Consider the following 20,380-nt stretch of genomic DNA (forward strand, 5'->3'; position numbering starts at 1 on the left):
CCAGTCGTCCAGGTAGAGGTAGACGTGAATCCCCACTCGCCTGAGGTACGCTGCCACCACCACCATTAGCTTGGTGAAGACCCTCGTTGGAGGTCAATCCTAATGGCAGGACCCGAAACTGAAAGTGCGAGTCTCCAGCCCCAAACCTCAGGTACTTTCTGTGCTTGGGATGTATCGGCACATGAAAGTAAGCATCCTGTAGGTCCAGAGACACCAACCAATCCTGAAGTTTAAGGGCCTGCAGGACTTGAGAAAAAGTAACCATCTTGAACTTGCCCTTCCTGAGAAGTTAAATAAGGGGAATACCATCCCTTGTTCCTCTCTGCTACAGGCACCAGTTCTATAGCGCCTTTCTCCAGCAGGGTTAAGATTTCCTGCGCAAGGAGGGGATCTGGCAGCTTCAAAGAGAGTTTCCCCGGTGGATTGTCGTGATGCCGCTGTAGGAAGGGAAGGCAGTAGCCGTGGGCTATGGTATCCAGAACCCAGGCATCTGAAGTAAAAGGTGGAGGTTGACGCACAGCTGCGCTTAAAGATTTTGCTGCTGCTTTCAAGGTCTGCAATCTCTCAAGGCTCTCGTCAGTCTTGTTGCCAAACAAATGTGCGCCATCAATGGGCATGTTCAGAAGGTGGTTTTGCACATCCGGAGCAAAAGCAGACTTCCACAACCATGCAAATCTGCGTACAACGGTGCTTGCAGCTATGGACCGGCTAAACCCGACTGAAGGGATTCGCACATGGCATCCTTGCCGTCCTGCACGAGAGCCAGGAAGCCATCCCTTCCTTCCCCCTCGGGTATATGCTCAGCCGCTAAGGAAACAGTTCCACAGAGTGTGTGAGAACCTTGCTAAAACACAAGTGGAGTTGGCCGATTTCAATGTCATACTCCCCGCAGAAAATACCTGCCGAGCCCAACTGTCGAAGCGTTTGTCGTCCCTATCAGGAGGGATGGTAGGGTACCCCGCCTGCCTCGAGGTGGCCGTAGCCGTCTGCACCACCAAACTCTTGGAGGTGGGGTGAGTGGATAAATAACTGGGGTCGCTAACGGAAGGGCATTACTTTTTTTTCAAAGATTTATTAACAGCCAGAAGAGATTCTGGGGACTACCAAGCAGCTGCCACCCTTTTCTGTAAAATGAGATGAAACGGTAACACCGGGTCAGAGAACAGACCTTGATCTAAGATGTCCGTTAGATCATCCTGTACAAAGTCTTCAGGAGGACTGGACCAGCCCAGATACTCTGAGACCCTAGCTATGAGCCTCCTGTATGAAGACTCAGCATGAGCCCCAGGCTCAGGCCTACCAAATTCCACTTCCGGAGAATTGTCCAACCCACTGGCATCATGAAGGGTTTGCCTCAACTCCTCCAATTGACTGTCTCCAGAGAAAATTTAAGCCACATCAAGTTCACCAGCGTCCTCAAAATCGGACCTTTCTTCCTCTTCATAAATGTCGTCAAGAGGGAGTTGAAACCCTGGCCTGGGGACAGGAGAGGGCCTGGAATCCAACACTGGCCTCTCAGACTTCACAGAAGCCTTCCTAGGAGGATCCACCACATCAGGGTACTCCAACAGCAAATTTCAGCCAAAAATCCTCTTATGCGGCGAGGGCGCCCGAACGCTTCGACTCAGAGAGCATTGACAACCTCGGCGTCGGGAGCGCGAAGGCTTCGGCATCAACACAGGTGCTGACGGCGCCTGCTTCGAGCCCTTAGTAGGTTGCAGCGGTCTCGCTGGGGACGAGGACCGAGACCTTGAAGCACGTCTCTTGCGACTATCCAAAGCCTTGTCCGAACGGGACCTCGAAGGTTCCCAATGCGAGTCGCGTCACGGACCCGAGCCCAAAGGCGTGCGAGCCACGATACAAGATCGATCCTGGCCGGCTTTGTTAGAAGGCATGACCGGACCCGTGCCCTGCGATTTAAATATCACCAACATTTGCTCCTTAAAGGCATCCCATTCCTCAGGAGTCGAGGACTTTGTCGGGCATGCCACTTTCCTTGCGGCTCCATCCTCCGAGGAGGACGGGGAAGGTGACCGATGACAGCGCTTCCGAGAATGCCGCGATGAGGAAGAAGAATGGCGGGAAACATTCTGGGACCGAGAGCCTGGGCCTCCTCCCGACGCGGAGAGTCACCCCTCGAGTCGTCGGTGGACACCCCTTTGGATTTCGACTTGGATTTACGGGACTTACTGGACTTAGAACCTCTACCTACCTGGTGCTTCCCCTTCGGCTCCCGCAAGGCCTTGGCAGTCAGCGACTGGCATTTAGAATAGTCGTCGGTGTCGTGACTCTCGCCCAAGCACCACAAACAAATGCAATGCAGGTCGGTGATCGACATTTTCGACTTGCAGTCCCGGAAGGTCTTGACGCCAGACCGGCAGTCGGAGGGGTCGAAGAAAAAGACATCTCAACGAAGAAACACACGAGGCGCGGCAAGTTTCACGAAGCAACACGTTCGCGGAAAAAACTGAACTGAGGCTACGGGCGCCGTGCGTCCTATTTACATCCGGTGGGACATTGACCCGACGTCATCGGCGCAGGACGCCCTCTGGTGAAAAAGTTTCCGAAGTGCACAGCTGTGGACATTACATGCCAAAGATATGGAATACGCTGGAGGACACAATTCATTCGAAACAATTATTTATTAGGCCTTTAAAATACACACTAAGCAATTAATCTTTCAGGTAATCATTATCATACAACTACCATCAAATACATATATACACCCACCAGTGGAGTTTCTAGAGAGAAATCCTACGCTTTACCTTGGAGACAATTAAGCAACAGTTAGCATATTCTTAAGCAACACTTTAAAGTAAGTTAAGAGTTAGAACAACATTTGATGCAAAACTAGTAAACCCAGATAAGAAATTAATTGAGAAGATATAGCTACAAGACTTACAAGCAATCCTAGAACTAGATCCCTAAACCTATGTCCAGCCTGAAGAGGAAATGGGGCCTACTGCCCCAGAGTCACAAGTTTCACAAATTATACTGTTCTGGTAGGTTTACTATTGGATTGTATAATACCAGTTGTTTGCGATTTAGTGTTCCAAAATGCCCAGGGAGGATCCTTGACTAGACCACTACCGATCTAAGACAGGCATGGGTGGGATAGGGCCAGGTCTTTATGCTCATGTAATCCTCGATTATGAAAACAGGTATGTTAACTTACTCCCCCTTTTAATCTGATTTGTCCAGGGTCCACTTCAGAGGCTCCTCAATCCGTTGGGCGCACTATCTTCAGTGCTTGGCCCAATCGAGAGAGTTCCAGAGATTGTGGGTGCAGAGATCGTTTTCCAAAGTGGAATTTTGATTTGGTTGATCGCCATAACTGTATTAAGGTTCCAGAGACTGGCCATCTGGCCACCCCTTGACATGAAAGGAAGAAGACTTCTGCAGGGCAGGAAACCTCATGAGACCTCCATGGAGCGAATAAGATGGGATTTAATAGGAGTCACCATGGTCAGGCGATCTCTGATTGGCGAACAAGGGAGCAGGCCCAACGCAGCTTCTGTTGGGACTGGAAGGCAGAAAAAGCACAAGCAGGGGTCTTGTAGCACAGGTTGACCCTCCAATTTCCAAAACTTCATTTGGAAAGGAGACTGTGATGTAGCCCAGGAGAAGCTGGTCATTCCACTGGGTGGGGCTGGGACATTTACGAAAGCTCAGGAAGCATGGATCCTCGAGCAGGGGGGTTGAGACTGGTTGTTCCCAGTAGTCGTTGCACTGACAAAGGCCTTCTTGACATCAGGACATAGGAGCAGAGCTTCACCAGGACTTGGCTGGAGTCAATGCTGGTCAGCAGCAACGGTTGTCCTTGGGACTTTTGCAGGCTGCACTTCTTCATGGTGGTCTTGGCTCCAATGAAGAGTCCTCCTTTTATCCCAGATTAGGACTGAAGTCGCAACCAGGTCCACCAATGTTAATTAGCTGCACCATTCAAACTGGCAGGGGCTGTTCAATTATGGACAGCCACTGGCCAAACATTCTGTCCAGAAACAGACACTCAGAGGCACGGATTTGCACTTCGACCAGAACATTCCAGCGCCTACATCCGGCCACACACACGGGCCACCAGTTTGCCCGAGAAAGGAGAAGCGTTGCCCAGTAAAGGGTTTGCCATATATGGCAATTCCAGACCCGACAGGGCAGGAAAAAGGCCAAAAGGACAACATGGCCAAAGGAGGGGTAAAATTCTTGTGGCCCACCAATTTTAAAGTACATGGTATTATGTGGTAAAATGCAAAAGAGCACAAGTAAAAAGTCAAAGGTACGGTAGAAAAACATCCGCTCCCACAAGCAATCCTGGAAATATTGCATATGTAACCCAAAAGTTACAAAACAAAAGGTTATAAGGATATAAAAATAAAATATCCTAACCACGCTTCACTTTAGGGTGATCTGTTCAACTTTAGAAAGACATAGGGGGTCTTTACGAGTTTGCCATTAAATCTGCCAGAATACTGCCAAACAGATTTACTGATACCACCACTCAGCCCAGTGGTATTTCCACTGGATTACGAGTGGTGGTAGACATTGTAAGCTTCCATTTCATAGAGTCCCATTAAACACCATTGGGGATTTTACTGGTATTACTGCCGCCTGCGATACCGTCAATTTTTGACGGTAAGGGTGGCATAATGACCTCCGACTTTTAGTTGGAGGTCAATCCACCACGTTACTGGCAAACCAGTAGTTTGCTAGTGCGGTAGTGTGCCGTTATGCGTTGATACCGCCACGTTATTACCGCACCGGCCAACTCCTAACAACCCCCATAGTCTTCCAGTTCTGGTAATCTTATGGATTTAACAATTCCCACCTAAAAATTAGAACAAAACAAGGGAAGTAAAGCAGAAGGCTTTGCATACCACCAAAACGCACAGTCATAATTCAAAACAAGGCAAAAAGATAGAGAGTGTCCCATAGAAAGCTATGGGAGGAAAGCAGCAAAAAGAAAATGCTAGCTCATACAGTGCGCTCTGGGCCCGTATCCTTCCCAGGCATAATATTAGAAAAGATTATAGGATGTAGAAATAACTCACACGCCATAAAAAAGGCAAAGGGATGGTAAGGAAACCCAAAGTGAAGGTCATCAGGGTCATAGAACATAAATGAAAATCAGAACCAGAAACCAGAGAAGAAGGGTGCGAGAAGAATCTTTGACTTCCATGTTATCAAGGTGCTGAACATTTCAGTTTGATGGGTTACCATGTTCTCATCTTGTCAAGGCTCCGAGTGGTTCAAATAATTTTGTCCAACTGTCCTTACCTTCTCCCTGCGTCCAGCGCAGTACTGGATCCAGTCAAGGTAGACATTGCAGAAGGAGGAAAGCGTGACCCCAGCCATACGGTGATCGTAGTCCTCATCAATGTTCAGGTTGAAGGTGGGGTCACTGTCCGTGTAGTTGGGTACTGTGCAGGGCCGGAGAGCGTCCTGAATTCCCTCGCTGCCCAGCCATCCCTCCAGCTTTGGGGAGCGTGTCACATAGTAGATGATACTCTGGGGAAAGAGGAAACAGGTTTAAAATGTTTGAGGGATACACGATCAGTAGACATTACAAAAATGTTTATTTCAACTCTTCATTTATCATTATCATAGAATGACAGCAAACAAAATGCAATTACAGGTACAGAAGCAGCAAGATACTTCTCAGCAAATCAAATGATGACCTTGTCAAATGAGTAATAAAGGCATTCTTGCTCTCGTCGAGCTATATATTCCAAGGTCACCATATAGCACCGATCCCATGCATCTTTATTAAACAGTCCAAAAGAAAAACTATACAAAACACACAAACCACACTACACATCACACAATCATACACACACAGAACTAGCACACACACACCTGTATTCTCCCAATGTCTGTACCTTGCCTCAGCTCTCGCAGCCAGGGTACAGAGAGAAGACCAACCTCAGCAATACCATTCGTTAAATGGTCCCCACATCTCCAAGTAATCACCCTTGCGTTTCTGCGTACGCATCATTCATTTCTCACAGCTTGATAAAGTCTGCAAATAAAAACAACCATCTACTAACCGCTTTTTCCTTGTTTTCCAAGTTCTTAAAATTTGCTTAGCAGCTACCACCAGCACTTTATCAATCCAGATACTGCAACCCCTAGCAACATTGCAGCTCCCGGATCCCGAAAGTAAAATCACAGAGCAAGGTGATCTAGGAAACACCACTCCCAAGATCGTATCTAATCTGTCAAGAACCCCTCCACAAAAGTCAACCACTCTTGGGCATTCCCACAGCATATGTAGCAAGGTGCCTCCCTTTTGTCTATAGACCCAACAAGACTCGTCATTCGTCGTGCCTAATCCAAGCATTCGCACTGGGGTCCAATATAGACGGTACAGAATCCTCTGAGGAATGTACCGCAGGCTTAAGACCATCTTTGATTCCAAAGTGTATTACCTTTGCACACAAATGTTACCCAGAACATAAGGATTTAAGGTCTAACTTTTCCCAACTCATCTTAACAACAAATAGGATAAATGTTGGGGAATGATTCTTTTGCCCAAACGGGACACCCTTCACTATCAATAACTCTTTTTATTGGAAGCCCTGGTAACAGATGGCTGTCAGGGGTACCTTTCTACCCAGTTTTCATGTCCCAGGGTGAGACCTCTCCTCTGCCAACAAGTATGTTTGGTGCAGACTGGTGGCAGCATTTTTTTTTTACATGGTGACACTACTGCACACTATCTTTTTTTTCTTTCCCAAATCAAATTATTTTGTTGTCATTTTCTCAGTGTTAATACAAACATATTGACAAGTTACAACCAGTAACATGTTCCACTTAAAAATGTCATTGCCCTCCCACCGCCACCCATTCCTCATGCGTCACATATACAATCCTTTGTACAACTATTACCGTACTACATCAAGATCCAATGCGAGAAATTGACAACTAATAACCGCTAATGTAAACTAAAAGGACAAACACAGTAGAATGAGGAAAGTAGATCAAAGCAGTGAAATGGATAAAAAGAATAAATCGAACTGAAAACAGTAATTGCGGTTTAAATTAATAAAATGGATGTAATGATTGCAATGGACAAATGAACACAATGAACGAAATGAATAATGAGAAGACGATTGAAAGATGAATACAGAAGACTTATGAGTACACAGAGAGATGACATGGAATGTATGAGTGCATGGCATAAATGGAAAGTACGGATAGACGATTCAAGTACATGAGACGGGTGTAGTGCATGAAACGGAGAACACAGAGCGGATCGAGTGAGTATGGCAAGTGACATGGCCTGAACCGATAATACATGATGAATGAACGAAGTGAGTAGAGCGGATGAAATCGGTAGAATGGTTAAAGTGCGTGGAGCGGATGAATGCGTCGAGCAGGTGAGTGCGTTGAGTGCGTCGAGCGGATGAGTGCGTCGAGCAGAAGAGTGCGTCGAGCAGAAGAGTGCGTCGAGCAGAAGAGTGCGTCGAGCAGAAGAGTGCGTCGAGCAGAAGAGTGCGTCGAGCAGAAGAGTGCGTCGAGCAGAAGAGTGCGTCGAGCAGAAGAGTGCGTCGAGCAGAAGAGTGCGTCGAGCAGAAGAGTGCGTCGAGCAGAAGAGTGCGTCGAGCAGAAGAGTGCGTCGAGCAGAAGAGTGCGTCGAGCAGAAGAGTGCGTCGAGCAGAAGAGTGCGTCGAGCAGAAGAGTGCGTCGAGCAGAAGAGTGCGTCGAGCAGAAGAGTGCGTCGAGCAGAAGAGTGCGTCGAGCAGAAGAGTGCGTCGAGCAGAAGAGTGCGTCGAGCAGAAGAGTGCGTCGAGCAGAAGAGTGCGTCGAGCAGAAGAGTGCGTCGAGCAGAAGAGTGCGTCGAGCAGAAGAGTGCGTCGAGCAGAAGAGTGCGTCGAGCAGAAGAGTGCGTCGAGCAGAAGAGTGCGTCGAGCAGAAGAGTGCGTCGAGCAGAAGAGTGCGTCGAGCAGAAGAGTGCGTCGAGCAGAAGAGTGCGTCGAGCAGAAGAGTGCGTCGAGCAGAAGAGTGCGTCGAGCAGAAGAGTGCGTCGAGCAGAAGAGTGCGTCGAGCAGAAGAGTGCGTCGAGCAGAAGAGTGCGTCGAGCAGAAGAGTGCGTCGAGCAGAAGAGTGCGTCGAGCAGAAGAGTGCGTCGAGCAGAAGAGTGCGTCGAGCAGAAGAGTGCGTCGAGCAGAAGAGTGCGTCGAGCAGAAGAGTGCGTCGAGCAGAAGAGTGCGTCGAGCAGAAGAGTGCGTCGAGCAGAAGAGTGCGTCGAGCAGAAGAGTGCGTCGAGCAGAAGAGTGCGTCGAGCAGAAGAGTGCGTCGAGCAGAAGAGTGCGTCGAGCAGAAGAGTGCGTCGAGCAGAAGAGTGCGTCGAGCAGAAGAGTGCGTCGAGCAGAAGAGTGCGTCGAGCAGAAGAGTGCGTCGAGCAGAAGAGTGCGTCGAGCAGAAGAGTGCGTCGAGCAGAAGAGTGCGTCGAGCAGAAGAGTGCGTCGAGCAGAAGAGTGCGTCGAGCAGAAGAGTGCGTCGAGCAGAAGAGTGCGTCGAGCAGAAGAGTGCGTCGAGCAGAAGAGTGCGTCGAGCAGAAGAGTGCGTCGAGCAGAAGAGTGCGTCGAGCAGAAGAGTGCGTCGAGCAGAAGAGTGCGTCGAGCAGAAGAGTGCGTCGAGCAGAAGAGTGCGTCGAGCAGAAGAGTGCGTCGAGCAGAAGAGTGCGTCGAGCAGAAGAGTGCGTCGAGCAGAAGAGTGCGTCGAGCAGAAGAGTGCGTCGAGCGGATGAATGCCTCGAGGGGATGAATGCGTCGAGCGGATGAATGCGTCGAGCGGATGAATGCGTCGAGCGGATGAATGCGTCGAGCGGAAGGGTGCTTAGAGTGGACGATTGCGTAGAGCGGACGACTGTATAGAGCGCATGAGCGTGTACAGCGGATGGCTGATTAAGAGCGGAGGAGTGTGTAGACCTGCAGGAGTGCATAGAGCGGGCGGGTGCGTGGAGCGGACGGGTGCGCGGAGCGGACAGGTGTACAGAGCGGCGCGGACGAGTGCGTAAGAGCGGACGAGTGCGTAAGAGCGGACGAGTGCATGAATGATGGAACGGGGGAAGTATGTGGAGGGAACAGGTGACATATGTGGAAGGTACTGGTGTAGTATGTGATAGGTATGGGTGAAATATGTGGAAGGGACGGGTGAAATATGTGGATGGAGTGCATAAATCAACTCCCAATACACAGAACGGATTGGAGTACATGGAACAGATTAGAGTGCACAGAATGAATTTGAGAGCATGAAATGGGTCGCAGTGCATGAAACGGGTCGGAGTGCATGAAACGGGTCGGAGCACATAGAATTAGGCGACATACATGGAATGGTTTGGAGTGCATAGAACGGTTGAAAGAGCATGTAAACCATCATATCCCATCACCACGCTTACTCTCTTCTTTACACCACCATTCAACTAGAACACAGAGATACTATGACACCATTTGGTATAGCTGTTCTCATACCAACATCCGCCTCATACTCCCCATCACTCCAACTAAACACTGATGGTGACACACCCTCCAGCCAGGCGTTCTCCTCAGGCCTAACGCAGTCAGAATCGGTCTGGATTGTTAGGGAGAATTATCTGTTTAGGCTGAATTGCCTAACCTAGTGAGTCCCCCAGCAGCTTTGCTGGATTTTTGGGGTTTCTTTTTTTCTCCTGCCAAGAGTGAGACTCTTTTACCCTCACTATTGGGCATGATTTGTGTGTGTTTCTTTGACTCTAGATGTGTTTAATGGGCTATGGGGTCTTTTACTCCATAGGGCTTCATGTGTTTTTGTAATGTGTGTTACACAGCACCCTCAGTGCAGTAACACAGGGGTGTTATAGTGACTCCCCAGTATAGACTCCATACCCTGGGACTGACTACTGTCTCCCAGGTTCTGTAAAGTCACCATTGACTTTACGAGTCTTAAATTCTGAACAGAACCAGTACAAACCATCATATTGTGGACGTACTGGCTGGGGCCATTCGATTGCCCCGGGGTCTGTTAGTCGAGGGGGCACGTCTCCGTCCCCCCTGATCGAGTTTTGGCTGGTGGCAGTGGATACTACTTTTTATATTCAACCGCAAATATTTCTCTATGGGATTTTCCCATTGTTCGAGTCTACTATCTTTATTTATTTAATTACGATAGCCTCAAACATACCGCCGGTTTATTTAATTAATATTAATTCTCCGGTTGGTATTTTTTGCCAAAACTCGGTTCTAAAATGGCGTTTGTGTTCTCTTCCGTGACTCCAACCCAAGTTGAGCCCTTTATTCCACTTTTTGGCGGGCTTCTCCACAGAAGCCCTCCAAAGTGGTGCCACTCTGTCTGGGGTACTTAGGAGGGGTGGAGGGGGATTTAGGCACCCTGGACTGAGTTGCCTAGGCAACTCAAGTCACACTCCGTCCTGATTGGCCCAAGTGGTGAGCCGGCCGGCTCACCACTTAGCATGTTTGAGTGACAGCTAGGCTGAGTGAATGGGGGTTTTCTGCATAAAAGCAGGGCTTTGGGGACTGGAACTTCAGAAGTCGCCTCGTGGCCGTCTTGCCTGTGCCAAGCACCCCGGCAACCGGGATACCACATTTTACCACGACCGCGAATTAAAGGGTAATACCTTTAACCGGAAAACTCTGCGGCTGGTTTCTTCCCTGGCAGTGCAACGACCTTCATCTTTCCTCCAAGTCGAGATCTTCTCTTCCCCTGGACGACGACGAAACTTGCAACCGCTGCCAGGAACAACTGCCACCGCTGGAGGATCCTTCCCACTTAAGGTACCGTGTCCCACCCGGCTTCCCCTGCCACCAACTGTACGGGGTAGATTTAGCCCCGGGCTTTCGAACCTGGGTTAGTCTGGGACACCCTGGCTGAACTTTTCTGAGCCTCTCTAAACTCTTTGCGAACTCTCTGCAAGACTTTTTAAGCCTAGTGTAACTGTGTGATCTTGGGCGCATTTGTGCTCTGCTCTCTCTAAGAGTGGGCTCAGCCTGTGGACTTTGGCTCACAAGTGACTTTTGCTCTTCTGACTTGCTAAAAGTGTTCCTAAATCTTAGAGTGGTGTACCGTTCCATAATCTGTCTTTTTCCCCGCCCTTCTTCATAAACTTATTGGAGTGTCATCTATAGTTAAGCGCTCACCTCTGTATGGAAATAAGTGGTGTTAACTAAGACTTCTCTGATAAGGAACAAGGGTTATATATATTATAATAGAAACTGTGTTTAGAGTGTTTTACAATAAGAGTGCTGGAGTGTTTCAAACAGTGTGTTTTTAAATAAATAATTATATACTTTGATACCAAAGCTCTGGTCAGTGTTTGCTTGTATTATTGTATCTGAGTGCCTATTGTGTATACTTTGCATACTGCCTAACTCTTCTTGAGGGAAGTCTGACTGCTCAGCCACAGCTACCAGGTAAATCTGGGTGGTACAGACTGCTACCAAGTGGGTTTACTGCTAACACCTGTAGTCCTAAATCTTTTGCAGTGTTCCCAAAGGGAACTGCACAGGTTTCTGCCTAACATGGATAAAACCTGCCAGAACGAACACATACTCTTGATCTCTCAACCACCACACCTAACGCTAAGAAGCAGCTATTATACGAATTCCACACCAGCTGCACACATATATACGGTGCTCACACGCACCTTTGACTCTCCCTCTACTGACTTGAACTTTGGTTCCTGAGGGCGTTCAACCTACCAGCGCCTTGAGACTTATATGAATGGTACATAAGACGCTATATAAATGCAAAGTAACATAACATAACATATCCAACTACACCAGGTTTTGGTTCCACCCACGAGGCAAGCTATCTTCCATAATTGGTAAAGAAGGAGAGCCAGGCACCCTCTATATTTGTCCTTGATTCATCCATGAGGTTGAGTTAAGTACTGCATGTCATATATGGCCCTTACCCCTCTGGATCCTTCCTTTCTCTGTGGGAACTCTATTGCATTTCCAGAACTGTGCAATACAGCTCCTGGCTGCCACTGGTAGGATGTGCACCATATGTCACCCTTCTTCCTTCTCATATACCCCAAATAGCATCAACCACGGTGCACGCTTCCTCCCAATTCCATCAACCCCCCTGACCCAAGAGAGAACCTCTGTACAGTATCTTTGTATGTGGGAGCATCCCCACCACATGTGGTAGTAGTCCGCACACAGTTTGCAACATTTCCAGCAGCAGGAGTCTACCCCTGTGTAAATGTTTTCAAGAATCGTGGGCGAATAGTTCCACCAGTGCATACGATTAACAGATAGAAAACTGTACTGAAAGGATATCGTGGAGTAAGACACCCTTATACACATCTTTGACCATAACTCGTCAGTTATTTCCGTATTTAAATCCTTTGCCCATTTCTCCCTAGCAAGCAAATAGACTATCCTTTTACATTCTAGTTACTGGACCATTAGACCCCACATTCTGCAGCAGCGCCTTCTCGAAGGAGGTCAGGCCTCTCTGCAAGTTGTCACCCCATTTCGCATCTGCAAGTGCTCCCTTAAACTGTAAGTAATGAAAAACCAAAATTTTACCAATGTGCAAGCATTCCTCTAATCTGTCAATGGGCACAAACTTCCCGTCCTCCCACAACTGGCCTGCTCTGCTGAGGCCTGACTCATACCAGGATTGAAACTGCAGTGGTTCCACAATCATATTTCTCAATGGGGAACCCATATACAGCTATGGGGTGAGGGCCATGTCGACTGCCACTCTGTTTTTCTACTTCCAGCCAGATGGATCAAAATGCCTCCGATATAGGGTGCTTCACCACTCGGCTGTGGAGATTTGATTCTGGAGCACCCACATCCTTTCCCCCAATGTGACCGGAGCCAGTAGCAGGTTGTCCATATGCACCCACTGTTTCTTGGAATTAGGAGCCAGAAGATCCACCATGATTCATAATTGGGCAGCCTTATAATATAGGACGAGGTCTGGGAAACCCACCCCCCCTTGCCGTTCACAGCAATATGAGTGCCTTGTAAGCAATTCAAGGTATGTCTAAAAAGGTGGGTAGGATCATGATCGGGAGCATATGAAAGAGAGGGAGAAAAGAGAAATTACTTACCTGTAATGTTCTTTCTACGGATTCTTCACTCGCAGATTCCTCAGATAAATATCCCTCAGCTGCTCGTCAAACGTTTCGACAGGGTGAGTAGTGCAGCTTGACTCGACCGTCGATCTCTCTTGACTCGAGGACGCACTCGTCGACTCCGGCTCGGACTTCAGTCGTCGTACATATACTACGCCCTCATACCTCTGCCCTTCCAGCTCCCCCCAACCCCTGCCGAGCTCAGTGGCTACTGCAGGGGAATATTGTAGAACCGGCAGAAAAAGAAATAGCCACAACTCTCATAAAAAAACAAAAAGGTAACATGATGTCTCTTGTTTTTATAAGGGTGAGAAACAGGGCTGCAAGAAGTAACAGAAGGTCACAAACACATAAGAACAACCTACAGGCCCAATTAGAGATAGCTCATCTCCTCTTCTCTCAAAAGAAGGACAGACATCAACGAATAGAGACACTTCCATGGCGGGGCTGGATGGGAGTGTGATGAGGAATCTGCAGGATAAGAATCCATAGAAAGAACATTACCAGTAAGTAATTTCTCCTTCAATGGATTGCATTCCCCTGCAGATTCCTTATCAGATAGACTCCCAAAGCAGTATCAAGTCTTGAGGCGGGATGAAAGTCCCTAAACTAGGACGCTGTGTAGCACTGCTCTCCCAAAGGGGGCATCAGCCACATGCGACATGCCCAATAAGTAAAGTTTGGTGAAAGTGTGCAAAGAGGACCATGTCGCTGCCCAGCAGATATCTTTAACCGTTATGCTCCTCTGAAGTGCTGAACAGGAAGCTACACCCCAAGTTATCAACCTCAATATGGTCTGCTTAGAAACAGCCAACCCTTTTCTTGACATGGAGAAAGCCACAAACAGCTGGTCAGCGCTCCTGAACTCTGCTGTCCTTCCTTGTGACATAGAAACTAAGGGCCATTTTAGGGTCCAATCTGTGCAACCTCTCCTCTTCCTTGGAAGGGTGAGGAGGATAGTAGAAAACAGTCTGTGCCCTGGGAGATGTGGATTTCTGAAAAGACCTTGGGCAAAAACCCTGCCCACACCTTCAGCGATACCTTCTCCTTAAAGAAACAGAAAAGGAGGCATGCATGATCACGGCTGCAGCTCGCTAACTCTTTTGACAGATGTGAATGGCACTAGAAAGGCAGTCTTTAACGTTAGAAATCTAACTGGGAAGGAATGTAAAGGCTCAAACGCAGCTGCCATGAGGAAAGTGAGAACCAAGTTAAGGTCCCAGTTTGGGACATCAAAAGGAACAGTCAGAAACGTATTCAGAAGGCCCTTACGGAATTGGGTTATTATCAGGATCGTAAAGAAAGCTTTGATCTGGAGACCTTCTGAAAACAGACAAAGCCGCCAAGTACCCTTTGACTGCTGCAACCGGAGGGCCTAACGAGGCCAGTGACAGAAGGAACTCCATTATCGTAGTTGTGGGGCAACAGAGGGGGGCAATCTCGTGTTCCCTATACCATGCCTCGAATCTTCTACATCTGCACGCGTACAGCGATCTTGTTGATGTTCTGCGTGCAACCAACAGTACCTCAAGCACCTCCTCTAAGAAGTGCCTACCATCGTATCTCATCCTCTCAAGAGCTGCGCATGTAGATTGGGGGTCTCCGGGTTCGGGTGCAGCACCTGACCTTCCAACTGGAATAGGAGGTCCAGCTGACGAGGCAGCCAGAGAGGTGGGGACAAGGCTAAGTCCAGGAGTTCCGAGTACCATGTTCTCCTCACCCAATCTGGGGCGATCAAGATCACAGCGGCGTAGAATTTCCTCCACCTCCTGAGAACCCACAGGATGACCGGGATCGGTGGGGGAAGGCATAGTGGGGGGCAAAGTCCTGCTCCACTAGGAACGCATCTCCTAGTGAGCATCTCACCGGGAATTACCCTGAGCAGAGCTGCTTGCATTACTGTTGGTTTCTGTGGCAAACAGATCTACTGCTGGGGTTCCCCACTGAGCGAATATCTCCTCAAGAACTTCCTGGCACACCCCCCACTCATGTGAGACTGTGCTCTGCCTGCTCAGGGCGTCTGCCAGCCTGTTATCCGTCCCAGCTAGATGGATTGCCAAGACCGAGATCCGTTTCTCTAACAAACGGAACCATAGCTGCATCGCCTCCCTGCAAAGGGGGAGAGAACGTGCGCCGCCTTGCTTGTTCAAGTAGTGAAAACCAAACTCAAATAGAAATACACGCAACGCCATAGATAGAAGATCTGGTCAGTCCGAATTACGAGCAGTCTGACCCGCAACACACAATGAGAGAATCGAAAATCTCTCCATCGGTAGAAGACGAGGTGAACTTAACTTGCGCCACAGCCACAAGTGATAGCAACAGTGAGATTGCAATATCTTAGGAATCCTTTGAGAGATCTCAGCCTGCGCTAGACCCTTCGAACAAAATAATAAAAACAAAGTTTATCGAAAAAGAACAAGAAGCCATTAAAACAAGGTACCAAACAACCAGTTACCCTACAGAAAACTGACAAGATACGGAAAAAAGGCGACAGATTTAATCAAGTGGGTATAAAACCCACCTTAGGAAAAAACAGTCAAAACAAAAACGTTAAAAATTTACAAAACCAACAGAAGAATCTTCGCACATACAAGAAAATCAACCCCTCAACACTTCCATTTACAAGTTTGCTAGTGGAATACTTCAGCAGACATGGGAAATGAGACCAAGTCCCTTTGAACGAACTTTCAGACACAGAGATGCTAGAAGGGATGGAGGAGCATATAGAACACAAAGCCCTAACTACTCAGAACCCTCTCCTATGGACACAGACATCGAACAATGTGTTCACGAGGGAGAAGGAAAAATCATCAACGCCAAGACGTTGGCACTTTGGAAAACTGCCGACAAAAATTTTCTGCGGGGATACAGATTCACAGAAAACTACCTTAACACTTGGAAAGCCTCAGGAAAAGGAATTTAATGCACCACCATTGATCGTATCTGCCCAGGACACAGCTAAAGTTTCAAATATGCCAACAGCAAAAGACCTAATGACGCAAGATGTATATGAGAAAATAAAAGAACCTGACTCAACATTAACGCCCGCCCACTTACAGTCTACTGAAGACCCAGCACAAGAAAAAGGGAGACATCTGCCCGACTTGGATAAAGCTAAGACGAGCGACAGCTCGTGGCCCTTAACAAATAAGATTAACCCAATGTCAACACAACTACCACACATGACGTTGATAACACCGCCTAGAAAAAGATGATTGAGTGCGATCCAAACTCCACACAAGAAAATAGACCTATTCTCAATTAAGTCAACAGTCACTATCACCTTGGTGCCATTCAGCAAGCTTTACAAAGCTCTCAATGATACTTTAAAAGACCACACTACAATGGCGGTGCTGATGCATACCAAATTATCATATTTGGAAGGTTACAAGCAAAAAAAGTGAACGCGAGGGTCCAAGGATGTAATACATCAACACTTGAGGAAACTGACCACAAGGTGGAACAATTAAAAACTGATCTAAACAAGGCAAAAACATATTCAATAGGATCACAACATTGGAAGCAGTTAAAACAACGAGAGAGCTTCAAAAAACAGTGAAAGAGGTTCAAATAGAAGGACCTAAGAAGAACTTAACGAACCAACTAGATAAGTCTGATTCCAGCGGGTGGACGACAACATCATCGGCCCAGCCAAAACAAGTGGCTCTACCTTGCAGGCAGCAAAAGTCGCCAACCACGAGAAAAAACGAAACTCCACGACAAAGTGCAGCAAAAGGATGTATAGCCATAGAAGCTAATTGGGAGCCACTAAAAACAGCAGCACCAACCCGGGTTCCTAGTAAGGAAAGCCAATCGAACATAAAGACAAACCAAATCAAACGGGTGGGGATCTTTACGCAGAAAATAGATACAAGGCAAGAGGACGTCAGCATATCAAACCAGAAAGAAACAGTAGAACAAAGCCACGCTAACCAACAGAGAAACCATGAAAGACACGAAAACATCATGCACACATGGTCAGAGGAAAATATGTCACGGAAAATGGATAACAGAAAAAATGACTGTACTACGAACCAGCATCAAAGAAAATAAATTCAAGTCACCTATCGTTACAGACGATCCAGAGACTACTGTAGACTTGCTAGAACGGAGTCAATATACCGTAGAAGAATCAGAATTCTTCACCAATTCACATCAAAAGAGGAAAGCAAGTTTTAAGAAGCAAAACTTGCTGCCTCTAGAACCAAGGGAAAAAGTTCTAATAATCAAACCAGATTCACCAATCTTCCTAACTATAGAAGAAAAACGCCAAAGAACACAAAAGTTGAAAGAGGAAGAGAGGCGTTTGGAGTATACCAGAAAACAGATTACTGGAAGATGCCCCAGAAAAAATCCCAAACATATGGAAAGAAGATCTTCACCTAAGGGGGTTAAAACCGTCCAGCCCACGGACCACAAGAGAGAAAGACGCAGGAGCGATTGTAAATCGCCAAGACGACATGCATGACAAAAAATGGAAGGCGAAAAACAGCTCTTCGAGATCATAAAACCAAACCCGCAGAAAGAACGATAAGAGATGGAAAACGCGAGCAGGGGAGAACAGAAGTTAGTTGATAAGCAAAGCACACGTACCTTCAAATTGGAAAGAATTGAGGACTACGGGGATAACCTGATTTTGAATAGAAAAACAGTAATCAAGCTGTTTAACCACATCCCAAGCCTGAGATGATTGGAAGCTAACGACTTAAAGATTGTAGAATTTGGCTCAAAGATGTGCACTGATAGACTATTCCTCCACATAGCATCACCAGTGGTGAAGAAGATGCTCAGAGAAGCAGCAGCGAGCCTACTGATTTTAGAATACGATTTGAGCGAAACTAAGCCAGACGAAAGAGGCAAAGAACGGCAAGAGAGAAGCAAAAGAAACGATCGAAAAAAGACCATCATCCTTTGACCGGCGCTTCTTGCCCCACAGGAAGCCTGCAAAATCGACAGACCGGGACCAAAAGAACACAAATTACGGAAATATATACAAGCCACGATACCACGCGAAGAACAAAAGTTACAGAGAACAGTCAAGTCCCTCACTAAACATCAGCGATGTAAGAGAGGAGCACAAAACTACCTTCAGACACACCTTGAGGGACGGAAACAAGTATAGTGACCCCTTGAATAGTGGGAGAGTCCTGTCTGGGCTGCTAACCAATCTAAAGATCACGTTTCACCAAGACGTCCTGACATCCAACCGAGAAACAACTAACAATGATTAAGAGCAAAAAAGAAGCGGATAACCAGAAGTGGGATTGGATTCCGCCGTCCTTTGCAAGTCAGACGCATAACTAGCCATCAGGAAACCTAAGTATATACCAGCAACAAAGACAGGACAACAACTCAGCATCTAACTAGAAATGTACTTTTACCAACCTGACAACCCCGATGTAAACCTGGGAGATTTTTACTTGCTATGCCTCCAAGAGACATGGCTCACAGAGAGACCAACTTTAGATCGATTTGAAATAATTTTCACAGCAGCTCAAAAGGGCCCAAAAGGACGGCCAACATCCGGACTAATAACGGCAATTCGCTGAGGAAGCGACTTATCCTTTACAACAATATCAGTTTCAACCACACTGAAACAAGCTGTGCTGGTTACTAGGCGACAGCCAAAACGAACAACTAAAGAAGAGCAGGTCAGGTCAGTACAATATTAATAGTAAATTTTACAAAACAAAGGTAGTACCAGCCATAACATACGGAATGGCAGCCAACTTAACTCTACCTGCTGAATTTTGGCTGAGACTGGAAGGATTTCTATGGAAATCGGTCTTGGGACTTCCTATCGCAGCCCCCATGCCAGCCATTCGGCGCGACCTGGGCCTTCCTTCACTAGCCTCAGTTGTCATGCAAAGCGCGATCCTACTTTACAGGAAAATACGAACCCCTGACTCTCTGCCGATTTTTCGGATATTAGAAAACGAACTGGAAAACGGGAAGTGCACACCATTCACCAACTGGGCGAAGAAAATTGGACAAAAATTAGGAGAAGTCCACTGCACGGACGACCTCCTCATCTCAAATCCTGGGCGTGTGAAGCAAAAACTTTTAGAACAAGATTGGATACGTACCAACGAGAAAATCCTAACGTACACATCCCTAAAAGATTTGCCACCTACCTACAACCGCCCAAAGATTCCGCTGAAATATTGCGAAAAATTTCCCGAAAAAAGGCTGAGAAAAATTCTTTTACGAGCCCGCCTGAATCTTCTGCATACGAGAGAAATTTTGGCCAAAAGGGCACTGGCAAATTCTCCTCACTGCCGGGTCTGTGGACTAGTTGACCAAATAGAATCTGTCCGTCATCTACTCACCTCATGTCCTGGACTGGCGCACGAAAGAAGGGCCTACTTGACACCACTCATCACGTGCCCGCTCACACTCGACGAAGAGACAATATGGTTTCGGTTAATTGCAGGCGATTCCACCAGATGGTCCAGAGCGGCAGCTAAATTCCTTGAAGTAGCTCTGGCAAAAGCCAGTGACAGTACTTTGTCGCCTGCAACACCAGCAAGAGATTTTCAAGGAAATTCGAGAGTGGTGTCGTAAGTTCTGGGTCTAACTTCTTAGAAGTAGCACAAACACAGTTCACCACAGCACAGAATTGTAAAAAACCTTAAACAGGTTAACAAACAAAAGAAAAAAAAAAAATAGTAAATTGCTACTGGAAACCTCAAGTAACACTGAACAAGATTTACCTAAAAACCATAACAGAAACTCTCGACGAGGCAAACTATGCATATTGAATAAACCATGTAATAATATGCAGGGACTTAAATGCGATATGCCCAAAAATTGAGCGGAAAAAACTTCAAAGAACAAAAACATCCTCTTCGGTCGGGAGAGGTAACCAGTGGACAGCGTTAATGGATGCAAGAGATTTGCATAACCTCCACGAAATGACAGATAAATCTAAACCACTAGTACCCACATGGGAACAAAATGGGCGAGGAGTAATAATAGATCATATTTATGTTTCAAGAGACCTACTTCCCCTCATCCTTACATTTAAAGTAAAAAGAACAAAGCACATACTGGTATAGTGGAAAACTACAGAACGTCATAGACCACAAATGAGGTTACAGGTGGAAGACAGCAATGGTGGTATGCGCCTTATGCTATCTAAGGAAGCGATCTCTAAAATTACAAAGATATATTTGGAAAAGCATAATCGGGAAAAAACAAATAACGCGGAACCACCAGAAGTCGAGTACCAAACGCTTCTGACTGTTTACAGATCGAAAATAACGAACAGAACAAATAATAAGAAACCAA

The 20,380-nt window shown here is 47.0% G+C and overlaps 1 protein-coding gene across 2 annotated transcripts in view; it reads right to left on the minus strand.

Moving 5' to 3' along the window:
* PCNX3 (pecanex 3) overlaps window positions 1-20,380 on the minus strand; it is a 1,956,057-nt gene that overhangs the window by 351,915 nt on the left and 1,583,762 nt on the right. For both annotated transcript variants that reach the window (XM_069644841.1, XM_069644840.1), the window contains one exon: window positions 5,272-5,502. In XM_069644841.1, the coding sequence (XP_069500942.1) occupies window positions 5,272-5,502 (231 nt within the window). The remainder of the gene's footprint in view (window positions 1-5,271; window positions 5,503-20,380) is intronic.

The sequence above is a fragment of the Ambystoma mexicanum genome, chromosome 2p (genome assembly GCF_040938575.1).
Source record: "Ambystoma mexicanum isolate Mex_15411 chromosome 2p, UKY_AmexF1_1, whole genome shotgun sequence".
NCBI classification, from domain to species: Eukaryota; Metazoa; Chordata; class Amphibia; order Caudata; family Ambystomatidae; genus Ambystoma; species Ambystoma mexicanum.